General features: G+C 37.4%; 2 protein-coding genes across 2 annotated transcripts; one reads left to right on the top strand and one right to left on the bottom strand.

Annotated features, from left to right (window-relative positions):
* Window positions 1-5,455: 5,455 nt before the first annotated feature.
* Window positions 5,456-12,250, top strand: sap30l (sap30-like). Its single transcript, XM_007236272.4, has 4 exons — window positions 5,456-6,577; window positions 7,762-7,884; window positions 9,036-9,134; window positions 10,025-12,250. The coding sequence occupies exons 1-4, from the start codon at window positions 6,389-6,391 to the stop codon at window positions 10,151-10,153; spliced, it is 540 nt and encodes a 179-aa protein (XP_007236334.1). The 5' UTR covers window positions 5,456-6,388; the 3' UTR covers window positions 10,154-12,250.
* A 2,730-nt stretch (window positions 12,251-14,980) lies between these two features.
* Window positions 14,981-18,384, bottom strand: LOC103023863 (heart- and neural crest derivatives-expressed protein 1). The gene is made up of 2 exons (XM_007236277.4): window positions 17,534-18,384; window positions 14,981-15,070 (listed from the first exon to the last, which is right to left on the bottom strand). Exons 1-2 carry the CDS (start codon window positions 17,915-17,917, stop codon window positions 14,981-14,983), a joined length of 474 nt encoding a protein of 157 aa, XP_007236339.2. The 5' UTR covers window positions 17,918-18,384.
* Between the last annotated feature and the right edge of the window lie 6,095 nt (window positions 18,385-24,479).

Here is a 24,479-nt window from a genome sequence, read left to right on the forward strand (position 1 = left end):
TTAATTGATTTTAGCTTTTTGAATCCAATACCGGCTTTAGACACATTTCAGACATAAACTGTATGGACAACATTATTGGGGCACCAACTCAGTGACATATAGTTCTGAGTAGGGAGTAAAGAGGGATTTAAAATAATTTATCCCACTTTTGTTAGAGTAGTTGTCTCTACTGTCCAGGGAAAATTAAAATATATATTAAAATAAATCATAGCAACACCTTAGTAACTATCTAGTTAAATCAAAACCAACAGCCACCTGGCATACCATAGTAATCGCCAAGCAACACCGCAGCAGCCATGTGGCATACCATAGCGTTCACTACGCATCTACTTTGCAGCACCATAGTACCACATAACAACCTCCTGAAATCCCAGCATCCATTTGTAACATCATAGCAAACTAACTAACAAAACCATAGAATCCACCTGTAATACCACAGCAACCTTATAGCAACATCTAATCAACTGCCTGGAAGCCTTTCTACTAGATTATGGATCATTGCTGTGAGGATTTGATTGCATTTAGTGACAAAAGTGTTTGTGAGGTCATGATGTTGGACGATTACCACCCCAAATCCCCAACCCTATTTTAATCCCTATAGGTTTAAATGGGATACTAATAAAGCTCCTGTAGGTGGAATATGTAGGTGTTTCAATACTTTGGTCTGTATAGTGAACTGTGTAGCTAGGTTGAGTTTTATTTTTTTTTTAGTAACTTGGTTAGAAACATGCTTCACACTAGTTTGCAAAAATTCTGGGCAATGTACACATGGTGTAACTTTTTTTTTTTTTTTTTTTTTTTAAAGAAAATGGCATAATGAGTGCAGGGGGTCGTTTTAAAAAAAAAAAATCTAAATCAGTTGCTGTGCTAAATTGTTAGGATCCCATTTACGGACATTCTGATTTGGCCTCCAGTGCCCCATTTTATGTTTGCAGTACTTGGTGTGGAGCATGTTTCTGTCTGGTTTATTTTGAGGACATTGACTTTCCAAGGCTGATTCTGAAGATGAGTCCAAGGCTGGTTTAAACTTTTTTTTTTTTTTTTAAATACATATTTGTGTAATGTGTCCCAGATTTTCCTGCAGATTTACTGGGAGGTAAACAGAGATAGAGGTCTTTTTATCCTGCCTGACAGACCCTTCATTTGACCTGCTTTTGATTAGATGCTTTCAATAATGAATATTTGTGTTTTTCTACCTTCCTTCATCCCTAGTTAGTTGTATTTTTAGTCTCTGCAGTGTTGGTGTTGTGTGTAACTCCTAAAATAAGTGATTTTAAATGTTCAGGTCACTGGTTCTGTACCACTTGGCTAGCAGTGTCCGCTTTATTAGAAGTATGGACCCTTCTGCATCAGCAGCTGGAGTCCGAGAGAGTACAATAGTCCATGCTTTCTTTGGGTGGGTAGATGGCTGATGTATTAGTGCTGGGTATATGACTGTGATTCTGCATCAGCAGCAGCTGGAAAAGAGGCGTGGTCTGACTTCACATGTATCAGAGGAGGCATATACTTGTCCTGACCCTCCTAGTGTCGGGAGCACTGCAGTGATGGGGAGTTCTAGTGAGAGGGTGGGTTAAATGGCAGACACTTCACCAACGTTTCAAAATTCCCTGCAAAATTAGCTGTTTAAGATTAGCTCATTTAGACTGAGGGGTTTAAGATGAACTGAGTCACATTGGGGGTTTGAGATGAATTTGTTCAGAGTGGGGGTTTTATTTAATTTAATTTAATGAATTGTTTCCAAATTTCACATTGTAGGAGTCAGTTTTCCTGTTTGATTTGGCATATTTGGGTTGTTTAAAATCCATTAATCTAAAACAAGTCTAAGGTCCTGTCTACATGTATTGGATTTTTTTGGAAAAACAGATTTGCAAAAAACGCATAGGTTTAATTCATTTAAATTATTCGCTAAACACTACTCGCTAAGTAGTGTATTTCACAAGTCAAGAAAGGATGGAGTTTGAATTTAGACTATATATGTGTTATAGAACAGAATTTACATTTATACATATGTGAAAATCTGAAATCTAGTGCTATCTGTTTGTAAACACTAGTTTTATGACTAACATATTTCTATGTAGGGAATAAGGAGGTATTTAAAATTTTAAATACATGCATTGTGACAACAGCATTTTCATGAAGCTCAGTTTTGCCTGTTGACAAGACAATGCTGAAAACTGAGCTTGCACTAACCTGGAGATTGGACAGAGATTTCGAAATGTGTTTTCAGTGACCAAAAATGTGCTTTTGTGTGGACAGGAAGCCAAATTTCATACAAAATCTACATTTTTAAAAATACCCAGATATGTGTTAAGGGGTCTAAAAAGCCTGATCCAGCAGAATGGTTAAAGACATGTTGTCTCCAGTAGGGGGCGATACTGAGAATGCACTTTCGTCATGATTTCGTTAAGTTCAGCAGCACTGGTTATCAAAAGCGCAGAGTTATCAAATGTACACCTATAGCACAGTCTTACAGCGGACTAAACACATCAAAATGTGTGTTTATTATGATTTTTTTCTTTTTCAATCAGATTTTAACGTTACGCGTCACATCTCTTTAATGTCGGGTTTGATGATGGACACAGGTGGATGCGTGTTTTGGCTTTGCACTCTGGCGCTACAGTGTTTTATGTTGTTTCTAGAGGTGTTTTTTATTCTAATTGGGGTGAAGGGAAGATTTTTAAGATGTTAATAAAAAAAATCTATTTTGTAAAATGAGATTTTTTTAAATATGTTCTCTAACGTTTTCAACTGAAACACTCTGATTTTTAAAGGGTCCACAGCAGATGTGGGATGTAAACGTGCAATTTTAATGAGTAGGACGTCCCACAGGACACTGTGTAGTCTGAAGTATTTTTATACAAATGTAAATGAACACCTGTACAGATGTTTTAGACTGAACGCTGCACAGGTAAACTGGAACTGTAAGAAATTTTCTGTGAAGTGTAAAATAAACGCTTTTCTTTTATTCTAAATCTTTTTGATCTCTTTATTCAGTTTAAGTGTATTTTCTTGTTCACTCACTATAAAATTGAAGATACTCTTGTCATGTTAACATTACACTATTTAATGATTAGATGTTGTCTTATTAAATGTTTAAAATAATTATGATGCTTGACAATATTTTATAAAATGAAATATTAATAATATTATTATTTATTTATGTATTTATTGCTTGGCAAACATTCTTCTATAAAATACAATAAAAATAGGTATGATAAATAAAGCTCATTATTTTATCTGTATACAATAATATATGTATATATTATGACTATATAGTTATAAGATATTTTCTCATAATAACCAGGTTTTCTGTCATAATTAAAACATGTTTGTACTACATAGAATATTTTAATAGAGTTAGATATTTTGTGATTATTACGTTTTATCACAATTAATACCAGATGTTCTGAATCATAATTGACTTCTTGTAATAATGACATGATTTTTGTTTGGCAGCAATATATCTCTGTACAATTTTAACATTTTATTGTTATTATTTGACTGACCTCCAGAGCCAGTTTATGGAGAGTCGATCCACTTTTAATTCTCAGTGTTGTATCAGAAAACGACTGTACAACACTAGAGGGAACCAGTGAGTGATTCATCAGTAAAGGTAAAGCTAAAATCAAAATAGTAATTAATTACTTGTACTAGATTATCCTTTAATTTTAAAAAGTAGAATAAAGTTCTATGTAAAGTAATTTGTAACAAAAGCAAAGAACACTTACCTGAATATTTCTATTTTTCTATATTTTTTGGGCAGTACAGATGCTAGCATTACTGCTACTGTGAGCTGACTGGTTGGTGAGCTGAAGCTGAAGTTACAGCCAGATCACCTTTGAAAGATTTACACTTGAAGTTTAAAAGCTATTTCATAATTGTATGCAGTGCTGAGACATTTGATGTTGCTCTGTGTTAATATAAAAATATTAAAGTATGTTGCTCAATTGCTCCATTAGAATTGGGAGCACCATTAAGTGTCTGACAAACACATAAGATGTTGTGGCGTGGCAGAGGAAGGAAAACCCGTGAGACTCATGCTGAAAGCTCAACAGCTCCTTTATTGAACCGGCTTGCCTCTAACTTGCAGTCTTTAACAAGACTAGGAGAGCTAAAACCACTAACCCACAGAGCTCAAATAACCCAAAGGCCACCAACCCAGCTGTGTGTCTCCCAGATGGCAGATCCAGAGTGGTGCCCACCCTCTCTGCATAACCCCTCCCAAGGGAGATGCCCCACCCCTGTCATCCTCGCACACAGGAGAAGAGAAACATGCCTCAGGCAGCCACACACACAGCCCAGAGCCGCCACAATATTTTCAAATGGGTTATGTTAAATATTCTCCTCTCTAGTTCTCTGCACATACTTTGTTCTAAATGTTTCTCAATGCCCAAACCTGTGTTCTGTTTTCAAGTTACCTTGCAAGAATACAAGAACATACGCTGTGTACTTTTTAAATTATTTATGACTCTACTGTGACAAAAAAACTCTGCCTTTTGTGTTAGTCAAAGCTAACCAGCTTAGCTAGGCTAGGTTATATTGTAGAAGCCTCACAACATAATATAATTAATAATCGCTGTTTGTTTCAAATGAATTAAAATTCGGCAACTTCACTTTCCATACTGGCCATTAAAATAGCAAACAAGGCGATCCCCTGTGTCAGACCGCGTATCATTTTAAGAAAAACCACGTGACCGATGCATTTCCTCGCGCAGTTGCTTGCAATGACTTTCTTAGTCCAGCAGATGTCGCCATTAAGTGATACAGCAACACAGTTTCAACACAGTGTGATATAGTTTGGGAAATGTGCCATAGACCCAATGAGGTTTCATCTGCCCATCACTACTATTTAGTGCTGAAAGCATAAGAGGATACCAGGTGAAAACACATAGATTATGTGAAATTTGGGACATGACGAAAGCTATTGAACTGAACATGGACATATATAAAATATATTGTTGATAAGACTGTAACTGACACATTTCATAGTTTCTATTGATTCGTTGTATGTGTTACTAAGTGGAACTTATAGAAAACTAGGACATGAATGAAATTGATCAACAGTTTGTCTCAGGTAACAGGCTTTTTTAGAAATATTAAAACAATTTTAAAGAAATATATTGGTTAAATATATTTAAAAAATCATACACTAGGCTTTCTTCGCCTTTTTAACAAAAACTTTGTTCTGCTTTACAACCTTAAATGAATATCCTAGCCAAGTGGATATTTACTATGTTTCGTTTATATTTAAATTAATATTTTAGCTCCATTTAGCCCCATTCATTTTGGACTGACTCACGCGCTCCCTCTAGCGGTTAATCGGTCCTGAATCTACCTTCCCGCTTTAAATGCCCTGTTCCTGCTCTCCTGCAGGACTCTACCGCCCCCTGCTGGGGCATGGAGTGCAGGCTCGCCCTTTGTCAGCGTTTGTGTCAAACCCTGTAATATGAATGGCCGCTGTTTCACCAGCTGCAGGGGGTGACTCTCCTCGTGCAGTGGTTCTGTTTGTCCTTTAATTTGACCCATTATTCACTTTCTGATCCGAGTTAAATCCTGAACCGAATCCGAAATGAGATCTGAAAGTGCGCCAGTCTCTCAGACTCTCTCCCGTGTCTTTGTTCGTCCTCGGTCTGAAACACTTTCAGAGTTGTTTAGAGGAGCCGTGCCGCGTGTCGGAGCGCAGTAATGCGCAGTGTGTTCTGAAGGGGTGATCGGGGTGTGTGTGAGAGTGCTCTGATGGGGTGTTGAGGGGTGTGTGAGTGAGAGAGTGTGTTGTTCTGCTGAAGAGCGGCGTGTAAATCAGCCCCTCTCACAAACACACGGAGGTGTGGAGAAGTAGGAAATGTTACGAAAACGACTGAGGGCTGCAGTACCCAATCAAAACGCGAGTACGCACCGCTTGAGCCCGCCCACCTCCGGAATGGGCCAATGGGATTGTCGGTGCGGAGCATCCGGTACTAGGACTGCAGTTCGGACAGTGTGTTTGTTGGAGTGAGGTTTTATTTTTTTATGTTTTGCTTGAAAAACAGATTATTAAAGATCGGATTTACAGCAGCAGCGACTGAACACGACTGCAGCCGAGCTGTGAGAGGCGACGTCCGCGGGTTTGGTGTTTTGCTCCGGGTTTAATCGCTGTAGAAAGCCGTGTGTGTGAGTGAGAGAGTTGTCGGAGGGGGATCTGCGCCGCTGCGGCTGAGAGCTCGTTATAACCCAGCGGGTACGGTCGGGCTTGTTGCGTGTTGTTTTGTTTGTTTAGCTGTTTGTTTACTTGTTTACCAGCATCGTCACGGTAAACAGCCTGCAGTAAACACATTAAATAAAGTCCATAGATTCGACCCGGGTCAGCTCGTCTCCTTCCCCGGCTCCTCTGGGGACAGGCCAGCCCGCTATGAACGGCTTCAGCACGGAGGAAGACAGCCACGACGGACCGCCGGCTCCGGGGCCTCTGTTCGGGCAGAGCTGCTGCCTGATCGCGGACGGAGAGCGCTGCGGCCGGCCGGCAGGGAACGCCAGCTTCAGCAAGAGGATCCAGAAGAGTATATCTCAGAAGAAGCTCAAACTGGACATCGATAAGAGCGTAAGAATGGATTAAAGCACGTCTGAAAGTCACGCGGCTGCTGTGAATGAAACATGCTGAAGTTGGCTTCGTGTTCGAAGTGTCCGTTCCACCTTAAATGGTTCACGTAACCGCTGCAGCATTTAAGGTGGAACGGGCAAAAGCAAGAAAGTCAACTTCATTCACATGTAGGTTAGCTAATGTCTCGCTCCTTATATTTATTTTAGTGTGCTTAATTAATCACAAAAATCTAACTTAATCTACAAACTGGACCCCAAACAGGCAGTTTAACCCCGCTTCATTTAAAATGTAAACAATTTAAACTCCATCTTCCAATAACGTAGTAAGCTAGTGCTAAGTGCCTGATCTAGGCTAATTTAACTTTTAACTTGCTAGTTCGTCAACTAGCTTGCTAGCAGATGCTAACAGAGTTTAGACACATTTTAGTTTGACATATATATTTAATGTGTCCCATAAAACAGGTAAACATCATATCACGAGATTAATAAACTGCTTTTAATAAAATAAAATTTAGTGTTTAAATTAAACCGTGGTGAAAAGGAACTGAAAGGCTTACAGCAAGTTACAAATAAACATGTCAGTGTACTGCTATCAGAGTTTTGAATTTTCGGACAAGGTTATTTTGTGTGTTAAAATTTCAGTAAGTTTATATGGTCTGAGCCTTAACATTTACATTAGAGTATAGTGTTTTACATTATAAATAAAATTATTAAAGCACTTTAAAATGTATTTATAACTACAGTTATTGTAGAGAAGTATACAAAATATGGAGAAGTAATTTTAATATTCATTATGTAATATTATGATATATACTGGAATATAGACATTTACTAAATATACAGATATGTACAAATATATATGCAAATATCACTATACTAAATATAGCTATAAAAAATAATAAACCACAGCATGTCAGTATAAAAGCAATGTGGCGTTAGATTTGTATGAGTAGAGACATTACATTTCGTCAGAATATATTGAGGACACAATTATGTAGTGCCATTCATTTAGGTTGTGCATAGAAATTAATAGAATATAATAGATATTATTTTTTAAATCCTGTGATCTCCACAGAGTGAATTAAGGGAAACCGTTTTCTGGTTTTTCCATTCAGATATTTACTAAAATACTCAAGTCATTGTTTTTGTTCACATTACTAACTCTAGTAATTTCTCTGTTTTAAGGTACGACACCTGTACATCTGCGACTTCCACAAAAACTTCATCCAGAGTGTCCGCAACAAGCGGAAGAGGAAAACCAGCGATGATGGTGGAGAGTCTCCAGATCATGATGTTGAAGTCCCAGAGGTATCAGACCTGATCTCTGTTTCTTTTCTTTGGGTTATATATTATTCAGATTTGCAGTTATAAATAGAGTTAGAAAATTATGACTTGGTTTGGTAATCGAGTTTCAGTAAAGCCCTTAATTTTTACTGACTCGATACAGAGTTTATGTATTGGCACTGGGCCAGGACCCACAGACTGAGAAGTGGTGGATGTCAGGTTAAGTATAGGGGCTTTTATTGTGTGTCTTTACTGCTTACAAAAACACAGTGGAGCAAAATTATATTCCTCCAGTACCATGGTACCCATGACAATACATGGCTAATAACAGTCCAGCTACATTAACAAAGTAAAAAAAAAAACTATTTTAAAGAATCACTGGTTAGAATCCTGGATAATGCTGCTTCTCCATCTGCAGTCGATGTCCGAGATAATACAATGTGTTCTTGCTGGGTGGGTAGGTTGCGCACTCACTCCTATTGTGGTGTTAGCTGTCACCGGCAGCTGTTAGCTGGTGTATCAGAGCTGGGGTCCTGGTGCTTTCCTCAGAACATGTTTGTTGCCTAGTAGGTAAGTGACAGGGGCTGACCACGTTTCGGAGGAGGTGTGTTCTCATCCTCACCCACCTACTGTCAGGAGCATTGCTAGTGATGATGAGGCGTTCATATAAATAAGGACTAGGGTAATTGACTTTATAAACTAGAGAGAAAATTTGAAAACAATTTAGTATAAAAAATAAATTACATATGAACATGAAGTTTATAATAATTATATAACCCGTTATGCGTTCCTCAGCATCTGAGTATGTATGCAGTTTGTTATTATTATTATTATTAATAATAATGTTATGTTTTATCGTGTATTAAATGTTTTACCTGACACAAGTTCTGTTACTTGTTAAATAGAAATATTCTCAAACCTTGTGTAATGCATGCAGCTATATTGACTTATGAGCAGTGCTACATGCATATGTTATCATACATGTTGTATAAACCAGTATAAATGCATATATTAATAGTTGTATACAGGATTCATAAAAAGTATTACTGACGTGCCGCTAAAATGTGTTTAGCAGTATTTTTTTGTTAATTGACATGCTCTGAATAATGTGGTAATTTTCTGCAATGATGAGAGCAATGTGTATTGATGAACTGAGTTGGTTTTGTCTCTCTCAGGTGGATCTGTTCCAGCTTCAGGTGAACACACTGAGGCGCTATAAACGGCACTACAAGATTCAGACCAGACCAGGCCTGAACAAAGCCCAGTTGGCAGAGGTATTGAGAGACATGCAAACATATTCATATAGTTTAACTCTGCTGTGTTTTCTCATGTAGTTTAAAGGTAAAATGCACACATTGCATGCTGGGTCCATTGTTTGAGCTCTTCTTTTACCAGCTGCTGTCTTACATTACAGTTGTATTTTCTATATAAATAAACATTTGCTGCAGCACACAAATCTTCAGTTAAATAAAATCTCAAGAAGCACCATTTGGTGTTCTCAAGGTGTGATTATCAGATATTATTGTCCAGACAACAATAAATAAAGTAATAATAATAAAAAATAAATAAATACACTGGGACTGTTATTATAAAATATTGTAAATTAAATTAAGCTTGACTTTTATTTTAAATATAGTGTTATGAATGCTAAACCATCTGCTCTTAGCAACCTGCTTTACAAACCTGTAGAATAGCAAATTGTGGTGTACCTGAAGCTTGTTAGTGCAGGTGATTGTGTGTGTGTGTGTGTGTGTATACACACTCCATTGGCTGTGTGTTCATTATGAACTTTGTGTAAGCTAATCCAGCTGGGTTAGTGCTGCAGTAACAGGCTGCCCCGGGCTGGAGGTTGGCGAGGGCAGAGGAAGGCGTTTGGGTCGGTTCTGAGAATCACACATCATTAATAATCCTCACATCAGCACGTCCGTCCAATTAACTCTGAACACACTGCTCTACACTCTCCACTAATATATTACTGCAGTTTCACACACGTTATATACACACACACACATTTACATACACGCACATTGGGACTTCTCACTTATTTTGCAATTTTCAGCCAAATAATTGATTGCCAAATATCTGCGACAGTAATGATTGTTGTTAAAATTTCTGATGGGTTCTGTTGGTGAATTTATTGTGATTCATTTTCTCTTTTCTTCAGACGGTGAGCCGCCACTTCCGGAACATTCCGGTGAATGAGAAGGAAACCCTGACGTATTTTATTTATATGGTGAAGAGCAGCAAGAGCCGACTGGACCAGAAATCGGACGGAAGCAAACAGCTGGAATAAATCCCGCCACCCCATCCCCCACGCACCCCCGTCAGTAGCGCCACCTGGTGGCAGTGTGGGCCTTTTTAAAGACTGCTGAGATGCTCGCAGGGTAAAGAGTTTAATGTGAACATGCTCATATTCATCTACACACACCTACAAGACTGATGAACATGCACACACAGACCTGTGGGAGAGGACGACTGCATACACACTTCGTATTTTTGTTTCACCTTTTCTTTTTCTTTTCTTTTTTGCCTTAAAGTGCTTTTGGGAAGATCTGACATTTTCAGAGTGACTGTTATAAACCTTCAGCTTCTGTGCCAAAAGCGAATTAAGTGATTTATGAAGAAATTAATCAAAGTTACTCCACAGCGCCGTGTCTGATCTCCAGCTATTCCAGTAGTGGTGTGTATCCTGTCAGAAATGTGTGTGTGTATCACTTTACACACTGTACACTGCTGCGCCCAGCTGTGCTGTGGTCCAGCAGATACCCCAGCATCACACTGACCGTCACACATCCCCCCACGTCTACTGCACTCTGAATGATGAGCCTGGTCCTGTACAGCTGCTTTAGCTCCGCCTCTCTCACAGCTCCACCTTTTATTCTCCTTCACGCTGCAGCTTTTACTTGTTTCAGGTTTAAAGGTTTTTTGTGATATGTTGTGTTTTTGTTGTTGTTGTTGTTAAATCAGAATATCCCTGTATTTAAAGCTGAAACACTGTTGCTGTTCCACATGCTCTCCTATCATCTTTTACAAGACCTATTATCAGACTCGTCTGCGGCTTACTAGGCCCTAGATTTCCATGCGGAAGGATTCACACACAGGTCGAGCCAATGCACTTCTTCCCTGCTGACTGATTTCAGTGCTGTTCTTCTTTCTGATGTGTTTCCTGCTGAACAGATTACTCCCATCTGTGTAAATAGAAGTTAGAATGGAAATGCTTTATACACCAGGCTTGGAATCGTAGACTCCTTTAGCACCTGGTCACTTGCGCCTTGAGTATCAGGATTATATCTGGATGAGACCAAGCCACATAAAATTGCAAGTGTAAACGCACCCAAGACATATTTAAACTGAAAACAAATCCGATATGTCAAATCACTTCTTAAGGTGGTTCGATCTACCATAGGTTAGGCCCACTAATTCTGCCTACAGCATTTTAGCCCCACTCATTCGTTACAATGTTATAAGATGTGTTTCAGCTTTTTAAATGCGACACAGTAGAGGACAGCCAATCAGAACAAAGCTCATTTTATTATTTATCAGTCTTAAAGAAACAATTTAATTTGAATAATTTAATATACGTAGTCCACTTATTGTAACTATACAATAATAGCTACTAGTTTCCTGCAGTATCAGCCTCTAATCTACTGGGAAGATTTTAAACTAGATGTTGGAACATTGCTGTGAGGAGGGTTAGGTAGCCTTTAGCCCATTCAGTGAGAGTGAGAGCATCAGTATCAAGAACTGATGTTAATTCCATTATTGTAACGCTACAATAGTAATTAATAGAATATATAACTGACTCTATAAAATTTCACTTCCTGTAATGAAGTACGTGGACACCTACTTCTCCAGTATTCCTCCAGTGATTAAGGCAGTTATCTAGGAGGGTGTCCCACTTTACTGCAGTGACAGACGCTCTGTTGAAAAGGCTTTACACTAGGTGTTAGAACATTGCTGTGAGAAGGATTTGATTGCACTCAAGAATGCGAGCATCAGTGAGGTCAGGTAGGTTCTGATATTTGGGGATTATTTCTGACCTTGGGGGTCATGTGATTATGGCACTCCAGAGCATCTTGTTTTGGTCAGAGGTTTTCTGTGTTGAGGACAGGTGGGAGGAGTTTCTGTCAGTGTTATTTCTTTATTTTATTTTATTTTTTTAACTTAAGCTGACTCATCTCATCCCGGTGTGTAAGGTGCACAGGTTGGGTCTGTTTTTGGTTCTGTAGAGTCTGATTCAGTTGAGTCAGTATCCTGTAGGTTCTCTCAGTTCGGCTTTTATTGTTTCCTTTATTAGCCTTTGGCTTCATGGATCTAACTGGTGTACTAGATAAATAAATAAAGATGATTGCATAATGCTTTTAATAAACCGTATACTTTAAAGACCTGACAGCATTTCTCTTCATTCTTAAACTGTATTTTTAACACTTGTTTTTTCTGTTTTCTGTTTTTCAACAATGGACAATGAAACTGAAACACCTTGTTTAGACCGCAATAATTTATTGTCTCGACGGATCTGGTTGAAACGAGAGAGTTGAGGTGCACATTAAATTCAGCCGTGGTTTTATGTTTTTTGGATACAAAAAACCTAGCACCTAAACATCCCTTTCAGACAGCCTCCTCTTGCGTCCACAGTTAATCCTGTTGGATTTGGTTGGTCCTTCTTGGTGGTATTACCCTGGATACCGTGGCTCTTGATACATCACAAAGACTTGGTCACAGATGCGCCAGCAAGACGTGCACCAACAATTTGTCCTCTTTTGAACTCTGGTATGTCACCCATAATATTGTGTGCATTGCAATATTTTGAGCAAAACTGTGCTCTTACCCTGCTAATTGAACCTTCACACTCTGCTCTCACTGGTGCAATGTGCAATTAATGAAGATTGACCACCAGGCTGCTCCAATTTAGCCATGAAACCTCCCACACTAAAATGACAGGTGTTTCAGTTTCATTGTCCAACCCCTATAGATAAACAATATATAAACAAACCAGGCAACAGACAAAAAACACACTAATAAAGTACAAAAGCAGCATGTCCTACTTCAGTCATAAAGGACTTAAATGGAATTAGGGCTATTATGGACTGGATGAGTAATGAAGTAGTGATGTTATAATGTTCTAAACAAATCTGTTGTTTTTTTAATCTCATTTTGTTTTTTAGCCAGTAAAAAGAAAGTTTCTGGAAAAAATGGCTGATTGACCTGGGTTTTTTTGGGGTTTTTTTTTGCATATTGACACGTGTTTGACACGTTACCTGAGGAGATGGTCCAGGTTATCAAAAAAAAAAAGCCAAGTAAGCTTTGGCAGGACAGGACTAGACTGGACTAGGCATTGCTACTCTTTTTTTTACTTTTCTGTGGCCTTGGATATTTATTTTACATAATTTATGTGTGTTAGTAAAACTTGTACAATAGCATAGAAACATTTCACACAGACTCGCACTAATTAACGTAACTAGCTTTCTATTCTTCCATCAAGCTTAACCTAAATATAATCATTTAGCTTTGCAAATGGTATGCTTTGCATTGTTCTATATGTATATAAATAAAAAAAACAGACATTTTGATTTAAAGTTTTTATTATAAATATGTATACAAACAGGAATATAAAAATTAACCAATACAAATTCACCACTAATCAGAAATAATTTATTAAAGCTGTGACTGAGTGTTAGCTCTGTAGTAATTCAGTAATGCCATGTGGGGGGAGTTCCCCCTGCAGACCAGCCTGACCATTACTGCCCTTCAGCTTCTCTGGTCCACCAGGTGTGAGGTAGATTATTATTATAAAAAATCCATTGTTTATTATTCCACAGTCCAGGCACAGCGCATTGATGATCCACCCATGGTATAACCAGCTGTATCGCCATTATTTCTGTTTTTATTATTATGAATACTATTAGGGATGCACTGATTATTTGGCTGCAAAAAAGTAAAAAACACCGAATATATTCAACTATATTCAGTAATTCAAATTAAAATAAAATATTGATTTAATTGCAGTGTTTCCTCTAACATTAGGATTTTTTTTAAGCAGGGAGTGATGAAGAGAGCCGGCAGAGTGAGCCAACAAACCGCAAATTTATAGTAATTTTTCTCACATAAATTACACCAAATAAAGTGTTTATCTTCACATATCACACTTGCTCTTTCTCAGTTTACTACCTCATTAGAAACTCTCCAGCAACAAAAATCAAGCTGTACATAGTGCTTGGGTAATAGCACTTACTGGGCTAACTTGTATTTGTTTAATTGCTAAAAGCCTGACTGTTTTTGTGTAAGTTTCACTCACATGTGACTAAAGATTCACTGATTAGATACATTTATACTTAGGTACTTCTGAGATACATTTATGATTAGAATAGCACTGCTGAAGTACACGTATGGTAAGAGACAGCACTGCTGAGATAAATTTATGATAAGAATAGCACTGCTGAGGTAAATTAATTATTAGAATTGCGCTGCTGAGTTTAATTCATGATTAGAATACCACTGCTGAAATAAATGTATAATTAGAATAGCACTACTGAGGCAAATGAATTATTAGAATACCACTGCTAAGGTAAATGTATAATTAGAATAGCACTGCTGAGGTAAATTTATAATTAGAATATCATTACTGAGGTAAATTAATTATTAGAATACCACTGCTAAGTTAAATTGATGATTAGAATAGCCCTGCTGAGGTAAATTGATGATTAGAGTAGCAATGCTGTGGACAATGTATGATTAGACTAGCACTGCTGAGGTAAATTCATGATTAGAATAACACTGCTGAGGTAAATTCATAATCAGAAAAGCACTGCTGAGGTATATGTATTGTCTTTTGTTGGATTGGCAACTGGGATGTTAATGTTAAATAAATATTTTTAAATTGTAGTTTTGTAAGACAAAATATATTTAGGTTATTGATGTTATTAATTAGAGAAAAAATGAAAACCAGCAAAAAAAAAATGTTTTGTGTTTTTGTTTCACTTTGTTTAGTTTTGGCCAAAAGAATATATTTGGTGCATCCCTAATAATAATTATTGATCTGTTTATTAATTGATGTCTGTCTGTCTGTGAGGATGTGTGATGCTGCGCTGCTCTTTGCTCTCCGCTGGACTGAGCAGAACCATCACGGGTCGAGCTCGAGCTCCCAGACCTGCTGAGGCCAACCGGACCTGGACCCGATCTTCAGCTTCACTGACCGATCCAGACCTGCAGCCTGAACACAGAGAACGGGGAGAAAAGTAGCAGTAAGAAACAGTACACTCTCTTTGTTGAGTTCTTTAGTAAATATCAGTTTCTAGATTGAACCATGACAGCTCACAGACCCTTTTGATTGTTTAAAAGTTTGTATTACTGGTAAGAAGTTTATTTATATGTATAATTTATATGTATATTACGTCCTGTATGTAATTAAAAAAAAAGTTTTTAAAGTTTGACAAAATGTAAAGAATAGGGAATAATGAAATAGGAATAATGTGCTGCATTTGGGAAAACGTCTGAGCAGTGTGAATCTGAGAAAATGACACACATTAAAATTAAATGGATTTTTTATTTTTTTTTTACTAAAAATTGATAAAAATTATAAGTTTATATGTGAGGGAGCTTTTGGAGTTTCTTTTTAAAGTCATTGATTATGGAGGAAAAAAACCCTACTTTTTCTTTAATTAGTTTAAATAATATAAATATTAACGCTACTGAAAACAAAACAAATCTAAAACTTTTACTTTTTTATTTTATTATTAATAAATTATATATACTAATATTAAAATACAAACATATACATTTAAGGCAACTTTTAGGAGTTATGGTTTTGTTTTTTTATTTTTCTTTCTGCTTTAATTCCCCAAAGAGACACTAGAGGTTCCACACGAGTAACTGTTTCTTTTTTTCTGTGACTATAAAACAGATTAGAATGTAAACATAGAATTATAACATTTTATCCAACTTTTCTTCTGCAAATGAATTCTACATATGAACAATAGTGGAATCTGTTTTGGTTCATACAGCAGTTTGTGTATTTAAATGCCTCTTTAAGTGTTAATAGAACATTACCTTGTGTAAAAATAAATAATGAAATAAATACGTACGATGCAACTCTTCTCCTGACTGGTACTGAACTGAGATTAACTCATTTTATTCCAGTCAGTAAACAGAACCAGCACAGTCCATTTACTTTTTAGAGAACACACAGCTCATCAGACTCAGACTAAGAGTAGATTAGACTAAAATAAAATAGACTGGACCAGATGGATGTCTCTAATGTTCTTAAAAGAACAAATAAATCCAATCATGTAACTAAGAACTAGAACCATTTAAATATTCAGGTGGTTCAGTGAGTTATCATGATTCTGTCTAAAACCACTCACTGCCTGCCTGAATGAAAATATCCCTTTCTGATCCCTACTCTGCCTCTGTCTTCACTCAGACACACTAAAATAATGTAAAACAATTCATAATAAGAAATAAACATATACAAGTAAATAATAACAATACTACTACTACTGCTAATAATAATAATATTATATTATTAATAAATAATATAATTAGTATTGTTTATTAATAATAAAAAGCTTACCTTCTAGAGACTGTACTAAAATGAGTCAAATTTTCTTTTAACTTTCATTAAGTATTTTCTATTTATCATATTTAGACTGTTAAATTATGTTTTTGAGTAATTCTGATCATTTCTCGTTATTATTTAAGATCATTTCAGATTACAAATCTGTCCCCTAACAGATTCTTCAGGGAGATAGTGCTTCCTCTCTGGTAGCTCAGAACCTTTTATAAGAGGGTTCTTATTACTTTAGACTGAAATATAAATATCTATTCGGACATCACTGCGTCCAAAGCAACAGTCTTAAACACGTCCAGAATAGACAAACCAGATCTGCCACCTGAGGAAGTCAGAGCACAGAGAAATAAGGGAGAAATTTCTCTCAAAAAAATGAGAAAATGAAGAGACATACAAATAATGTAAATAAAGTAATGTAAAAGGAGGGAACTAAAGAAGTTGAAAAAAATATGAGAAGGTAAATATAAGCAATAAAAAATAAAATGAAATAGTGTTAAATTTGGCATAATGAAAATGGAGGGATGGCAAAATAAGAAGAATATGGATGAAGGACCAGAGAACAGAGAAAAAGGATGTAGAGGAATAATACATTTTGGTCCAAGACTAATTAACTAGATCAGACCTGCAACTGGAGGAATGCAGAATATCAGAATTTAAGGGATGTGAAGGGATGGAGCTTGAAAACGTATACCATGTGTTTTTTAAGCAATGAAAAAATTGAAATAACAGAAAAACAAAAATTAGAAAATGGAAATTTGGAAAGAATGAAGAAATGGAAAAATAGAAAATATATGAATGAAAAAGCAATAAAACAATTTAAAGTGCAGGGATGAAAAGATAGTAATAGTAGATAATTAAAAAATAAAGTAATAATTAATAATTAATAAAGATAATAATGGAAATGGATAAATGGACAAATGGAAAATAGAAAGAAGAGGAGCAGAGGAACAGGGAGGTAGGAAAAATGTGAGTGGAGCAATTGGAATAAGTATAAAATAGGGAAAAATATTAAAACCAGTAGATGAAAAATGTGTGTTTATGATTTTTAATCAAAAATGCAAAATGAAATGGGAATTTTGTAATTTGTAAACAGTGTTCTGTACTTACCGTGTCCCGCTTTCTCTTCAGCTCCCTGCTGTCGTACTTCTTAATCTCGGCCCGGAAGGCCTCGGTGCCGCCGGACTCCTTGGCCAGCACGTCCATGAGGTAGGCGATGTAGCTGGTGGCGAGACGCAGGGTCTTGATTTTGGACAGTTTGGTGTCAGACGGGACGTTGGGGATGCAGCCGCGGAGCTGAGCGAATGCAGAGTTCATGCTCTCTGTCCTGCGCCGCTCCTTTCTGCGACCCGGGGTGCAGACCGAACCCTCTTGTCCCGGGACGGGGGGTGCTGGCCCGGGACTCACCCCCCAGCCTGGGAAGTAGGGGGTATCCTGAGGGCAGCGGGGCAGGAAGGGGAACGGGGGGTGCTGGAAGGTTCCGATGAGGTTCATCTGGAGCGCACGGTGATTCTTCAGGGAGCAGAGAGGGGCTGTTCAGACCACCAGTTCTCTACCATCCTCCCACCAGCCTCCGCCTGCATCCCACTGCGGACAGCACCGGCCCAACTCCTCCACCGTCCTGAGAGAGTCGGGGTGCAGCAGCTCCTCTGCTGAGTGTGGGACGGGTCGTCACTGCAGTGGACTTTATAGACACGCCCCAAGAGAGGGGGAGCAAACACATGGCTGTAATGAACAGCAGGGCTGGGCGATACCGCTAATTATCTTAACCAACCAGTACTGAGGCTGATATGATTCCAGTGAAAAATAGTAAATACCATTAAAATCATTTTATTACCAAGTTTTTTATGGTTCAATAAAATGCTGTCTATTCCAGCTGTTAATTTTAGTATCCTCAAAATGTTTTCTTCATTATTTTATTATTCATATTGTAATTAGTTTGCTTTTTTGTCTTTTATTTTTATTTTATTATTATTATTTTTTTTTTTTTTTCATTTTTTAATAAGATGATATTCTTTGTTGATTTTTATTAGATTAAGTTTTTTTCACTTTTTATTTCCTGTTTTACAATGCAGAACTGGGAATACACAAAACAGTGAATGGTAATAGAACAGTTATGCATTTCAACAAACAGAAATGTGATTCTATTAAGATTCTATATTAAAGGCAGTGGTTCTACATCTGCTTAAGGTATGGATAAAGTTTCTGTATTTTTTTTAACTCTTTTTTTTAACCCTAGCGCAAATTCACTGTTGTTTTGACTCACACTCGTTTGTTTATTGTCATCCTTTGTTACTCCCAGTTACACCCATTAATTTTCCATACTTACCAAATACTAGTTTGACTGAAAATTAACTACCTGTCCACCTTTAGGGTATGTCTCACTCTCTTATCCACAGCCATGCTAACACACTCATCTGTTTGTCATTTTTTCATCCCTCGTTCCTGTTATTTACTTATTTTCAATATCACCTAGCAACCACTAGGAACACACATCGAACCATTCAGTAAAACCCCAGATATATTATGGCAGCATTTTAGCAGAACATTAGCAACCAATATGTTACTATAGCAACCACCTTGCAACATCTCAAAAATTAAATGTTGCTGTGGAATCATTTTTTTTTTCTAGTTTGTTTATGTAGCTATTTATACTCATGTTTTGTGTATAACTTTAGATTAGGTTTTATTTCGTATAAGTACATGCTCAGAATGCATTTGCAGTGAACCTGTCTCCTGAAAATATTGATATAGTAAAATAGTGATAAATCTGAACAAATATATTTTTTATGGTCCTATATTGCTTTGCCGTTTAGGTCATGTTTTATACCAGAAATAATAGCCATAATGCAAATGAAGCAAACACTGGGGATTGTAACATCTAGACCTTTTTACCAAAAAATACACCAGAAATCATCTCAAAACTAAAACAGTAAAACAGTGTCCAGCATCAGGCAGTGTTTTCCCACTGAAACCTGAATGAGCTGATTCACATCTGAACTACATTAAGCCTAGTTTTGGACTACACAGCATTTTAAAATGTTTGTGGAGTTCCTCTGTTTAGAGAGGGTCTCTGGTTCTGGTTGGCTGAGTGTAACTCACGTTTCTGACGTCTGGTCTGTTTTGATCACTGTCCACTAATAAAGATAAGGATTCCCTGTGGAATGCTGTGTGTGTGTGTGTGATTTATTATTTGTGTATGGGAACAGCAGGCCCTGCCATACCAACACAATACACACACAGCAAGACAGTCTCAAACTGAATGTCTACATATTTGCTTACACTTTTTAGAGACACTGTTTTTAACTGTGTACTCATCACTGTTCAGTTTAATCTATTAGATGTTGAATGCAGAATTCAGTTTATCTGGATTGTTTAATTCAGATTTGTTCAGATTTATTGTTCTTTTCCATTTAGTTGAGCCTCACTGCTAATTTTTTTCAGCTTCAATTAAATTATTTTTTTGTATTCACTTCAGTGTTTAATTAAGTTCACTTTATCACTGTTCAATTTACAAGCTTCATTCTTAATTTCCTTACAGATGCATTGTTCAATTTTAATCACTTTAGTTACATTGCTCAGTTTAACTCACTTTAAATTAATTCTGCTATTTAATTAAGTTATATTAATATTCATTGTTTAATTCGGCATCAAAGTTTAATTTAATTTACTTCAGTTGATTTTTTTAATTTTCTACAGCTTCATTGTTCAGTTTAGTTTAAATTCATTGTGCAATTCACATCAGTGAAACTGGTTGTGATTTTTAGAACATTGTCATAAATAGAGTGGTCAGTCACTAGTTTAGGAGGAACACTGTGCCTGACTAAACTTTACAAACATGTTAGCAAAAGGCTAACTTTAGCCTAGCATGTTAAGCTACTACAACCATGGCTAAGATGGTAACAACTCCAGCTAACCCTTACTAACCCAACTCTGTAGCCGAGCTCTCTGGCTAACACAAGCTCTAGCTAACAGATTTAAATCAGGTAAACACAAACAGGGTAACCTTAGCTAGAAAGTTTATTTCAGGCTAACACCGGCTTACGTGCACGCACTGCTAACAGAGATGCGCAAATGCACACACCACACACGATTTATTCTCCCAATACAATAAGACTCTATGGGGCTGTTAAACCTGAACCTGTTGGCAGCATATCTAATGCCAGGCTCAGGGTGTAAACCCCCCCAGTATTAAGCTGTAGAGCAGTTGGAACTGTGTTCTTTGGAATAATGGTTCTCTCTACAGAACTTCTGGATTGGATGAATTGGGTTGATTATTATCCAATGTTCTCACAGCAAAGCTATAAATTCAAAATCTAATAGAAAGCCTAGATTCGGACAGAAGAGACAGTTTCTCCAACAAAAGCAAGATAAACTATTTTGAATACCCTTGATTTAAGAAGAAGCAATAAATCAGCAGGAGTCCCAATACTTTATATTTACTGTATGTTTGGTCTGTCTACACAGTCTTGGAATTCTACACAGATTAAATTAGAAGTGTGAATATTTTGAACTCTGTCAGCTTTAGCATCCCCGCTGCTCAGGCTTTACCCAGCGCTGCAGGGGCGCTCCTAAATCAGCTGGCAGTTCGAGACAGCTGTGGTGCGGTGGAAACCCTGTCATCGGTTCGCTGTCCACTGGATTAATGACTGGCTGGTGTACATAATTACATCCTAGAGTGACCTGGAGCAGCGGATTACATCACCTTTAGGGAAATTCAATTTATTTTTGAGTTTATTCCTCGTCACCTTCTTCAGCGGATTCAGGAATCGCAGGGCAGTTCCCATCAGTAGGGAACACTGGGCTCCTTTAGCCTGTTTTCATCGCAGAGCAGCTAGCACCGTGTTCCCCTCGACTTACTGAGTGTTAGAACTTGCTTTATTTTCTCAAGACAAAGCCGCTCAGTGTGCCCGAGGAAGCGTTCCCGACACCGAGGTTCGGTCATGTTTACTGGCTCGTAAAAGCCCCACAGGAAGGCCGCATTTGATTCGCTGTTGAGGTCTACGCTACACGTTGCCCTTGCTAAGGAAAACAGCCTCTAGACCCAACATAGTGTTCTGTTTTGTTAGCGTTACTCTCGGAACGTTGGCTTTCCATTCGCGATACACCTCTCTCCCTGTCGGAAAAGCTACAACTTCCGCTTTCCTCTAAAGTGGAAAAGCTTTCCGAATGGGATGTTGCCTCATTAAAGGGACGGCCATAAATCTGTCTCGGCCCACTCAGCCACACCATGGCACATGTGGTCCGCTCCCTTTAAATAGTCATTGTTCCACATTTGTATTGGTCTGATCCTAATGACACCCTAATCACTTCAGCTGTGTAGCTTCAGTGTTCCTCTGACTTTTCTAACCCCATTTATTCACAGGAAGGCCCTTAAACAGTCAGCGTGTTCTCCAAAGCCCGTCTAATTAGCTAGAGCTTGGACTGAAAGGAGTACAACACCCGTAGAACAGCTTTGGGTTATGCGCCCTGGTTACAAACAAAATAGCAAGGAGGGCCTGTTCTAGGAGCCTATTATTATAATAAATATACATTTATTGTCAAAAATATATAATTAATTAGAATATTAAAGTTAAAAGATCTCTAGTACCCTGTTGAGCACCTCTGGATAGAAGATGAGATACGGTTGTGCATGGAGATATACAGGTTCCATATGATGTCCTGCAGCATATTTGCCCACAGTTGTTGCAGGTGGGTCTGTGATTCCTGCTCTACACTCCAACCAAGATGGTTCCATTTATGCTCAAATAATAAAAAAGCTGCTGACTAGGCAGGGTGAAAAAGTGTTGCAATCTAATGGAGACATACCTGTAGAACCATCGCTGTGTGTGGGTGAGCATTATCCTGCTGAAATAAAATGTCAGATTGAAAAAGCCCTGTGTCTACAGTAAATACTGTTGGTCTTCACCTCTAGAACAGCACTATCACAGTGTTATAGGCCCTAGCATAGATCCCTGTGGAACATCATAAAAATGCTAATCTAAATCATTTACCAAATATTATACTGTAATATAGTTTCTTTAATATTTAGTTGTTTGTTTGTTTAATACAAACTATGGCTTTATATGGAACCATGGCAATTCAAAGAACTATTTAAATGTTTAAATGGTTCTTTGCCTGTTATGTGGTTCTTTAAATGTAAATGCTTCACTGTTGTCAAGGACCTGGTCCAGTAGATAAGGGGTGCCAGAGCTAGTTTGAGTATTAATGCTTTTTTTAAAGCCTTTGAAAATGATTCCACCATTGTTACGATTTAAAGAACCTTTTTCCAGTACTTTAAAGAACTGTTCTTGCGAACAACCTGAGAAACAAAACGGAGAGTTCAGGTTTGGTGATGGATGCTGGATGTTCTGTAGAGTTCTGTGTGATTTATGAGTGTTTACTCTGACTGTGTTAAACATTTATGCTGGAGCTGAAGGTGGACCTGGCTGAGGAACACCAGAAGGTTCTCCAGCAGATTCTCCGTCCAGCTTTACGACACTGAAGCTTTAACATTTTTACAGGTACTGTCGCCTCCTGCACGCCCCATACGCACTCCAGCCCGACCTAACATTTATGACAGTGCACAAAAACACTGTCTGGAGAATGTTTCTTCTGATCTGTACATTCATTCCAGTCTGATTATTAATAATCAGGTCTATGGATGCTCCATAAACCATATCATCAACTATCTGTTCCTGTAAAACAAACGCTGTACTGATGTATCACTGCTCAGCCGGGGCTGTCCTAAACAAGGCTTAAACCCCACAGACTAATCCAGCCCTGGATATATTCTTACATCACACACTCGCCTCCAACCTCCAACCATGTACACTGTCTGCTAAAGGTTGTCAGGATGAATATCACTAGAACAGTGTTGTTTGTGTCTCAGCATAGTTGTTTAAATTTTATACAAAAACTGTATAACAATACATTTCAAGATTTAATCTGAACAAATATAGAGAAATGTTAACCTTCACCTTAAAGCACTTTTATACGGTTTAATTTAATCACATTTTTTCCTACATCTGCAGTGCTGCCTAGTTAAGTTGAGTCATAAACATTTTTAAAAATAATTTTATTCATTCATTTAGCTGTTTTCTTTCAAATTAAAGTAAAATATATATTGATCTTACTTTGATGCAGGCTTACAAAAAGGTAGAAGTAAAAACAGCTCAGTAAAATTATTAGTTTCTCTGTATTTTCTATTTATAGATATATGTTTAAGTAAAATAAAAAAAAAATCGAAATACTGTAAACATTTCCAAATATTGGAGTATTCCAAAGTATTCCAAATAAAAATATTTTTGTTTAGAGCATTTATTAGCAGAAAATGAGAAATGAGTAAAACAACGAAAAAGATGCAGTGCATTCAGATGTCAAATAATGCAAAGAAAACTAGTTTATTTTCATTTAGAACACCAATACTAATGTTTTAATTCAGGAACAGTTTAGAATAATTGGAGAAATAATCCTATTTTTAATCACAGCTTTCATGCATCTTGGCATGCTCTCCACAAGTCTTTCACACTGCTTTTGATTGAGCTTATGTCGCCCCTGGCACAAATATTCTGCTTTGTGTTGTGGCTTGTGACCATCCATCTTCCAGGGTACAGGTACCACACCATGGTACTAGTAGTGGCATATCACATCCAGCCCATTTATATAAAATTAAAAGGCAATTCTGTGCAAAACAAGTGCATGTACAAATGTACCTATCTGTGTGCTGCCTAGCCAGCATTTATATTTATATTTCTTAGACCCATTTTACACAGCTTAATAAGGGGGTAGGAAAATAACTAAGTAACAGTGAGACATTTTCCTATTATTGTATTTTTTGCACTACAAGGCACACTTAAAATCCTTTAATTTTCAAAATTCATCAGTGTGCCTTATAATCCGGTGCTCCTTGTGTATGAATTCTACCAGTCAGGAATAAAGGAGCAGTAAAGTCACTCTGCTGAAGTACAGTGTAATACAGGACTCTCAGTTTAGTTCTCCAGCACCAAGGCTGGAGTAACATTAGCATTAGCCGCTAACCGCAATTTCCCCGTTCAGAGGTGGGTATTATCGGCCT

The sequence above is a fragment of the Astyanax mexicanus genome, chromosome 17 (assembly GCF_023375975.1).
Source record: "Astyanax mexicanus isolate ESR-SI-001 chromosome 17, AstMex3_surface, whole genome shotgun sequence".
NCBI classification, from domain to species: Eukaryota; Metazoa; Chordata; class Actinopteri; order Characiformes; family Acestrorhamphidae; genus Astyanax; species Astyanax mexicanus.

What these genes read in the sequence shown, in the direction of transcription:
- LOC103023863 (XM_007236277.4), bottom strand. Translation starts at nt 17,917, where the DNA reads ATGAACCTCATCGGAACCTTCCAGCACCCCCCGTTCCCCTTCCTGCCC. An exon ending in TGAAGAGAAAGCGGGACACG is followed by an intron (nt 15,071 to 17,533) that starts GTAAGTACAGAA and finishes CTCTGTGTTCAG; the next exon opens with GCTGCAGGTCTGGATCGGTC.
- sap30l (XM_007236272.4), top strand. Translation starts at nt 6,389, where the DNA reads ATGAACGGCTTCAGCACGGAGGAAGACAGCCACGACGGACCGCCGGCT. An exon ending in ATGATGTTGAAGTCCCAGAG is followed by an intron (nt 7,885 to 9,035) that starts GTATCAGACCTG and finishes TGTCTCTCTCAG; the next exon opens with GTGGATCTGTTCCAGCTTCA. An exon ending in ACAAAGCCCAGTTGGCAGAG is followed by an intron (nt 9,135 to 10,024) that starts GTATTGAGAGAC and finishes TCTTTTCTTCAG; the next exon opens with ACGGTGAGCCGCCACTTCCG.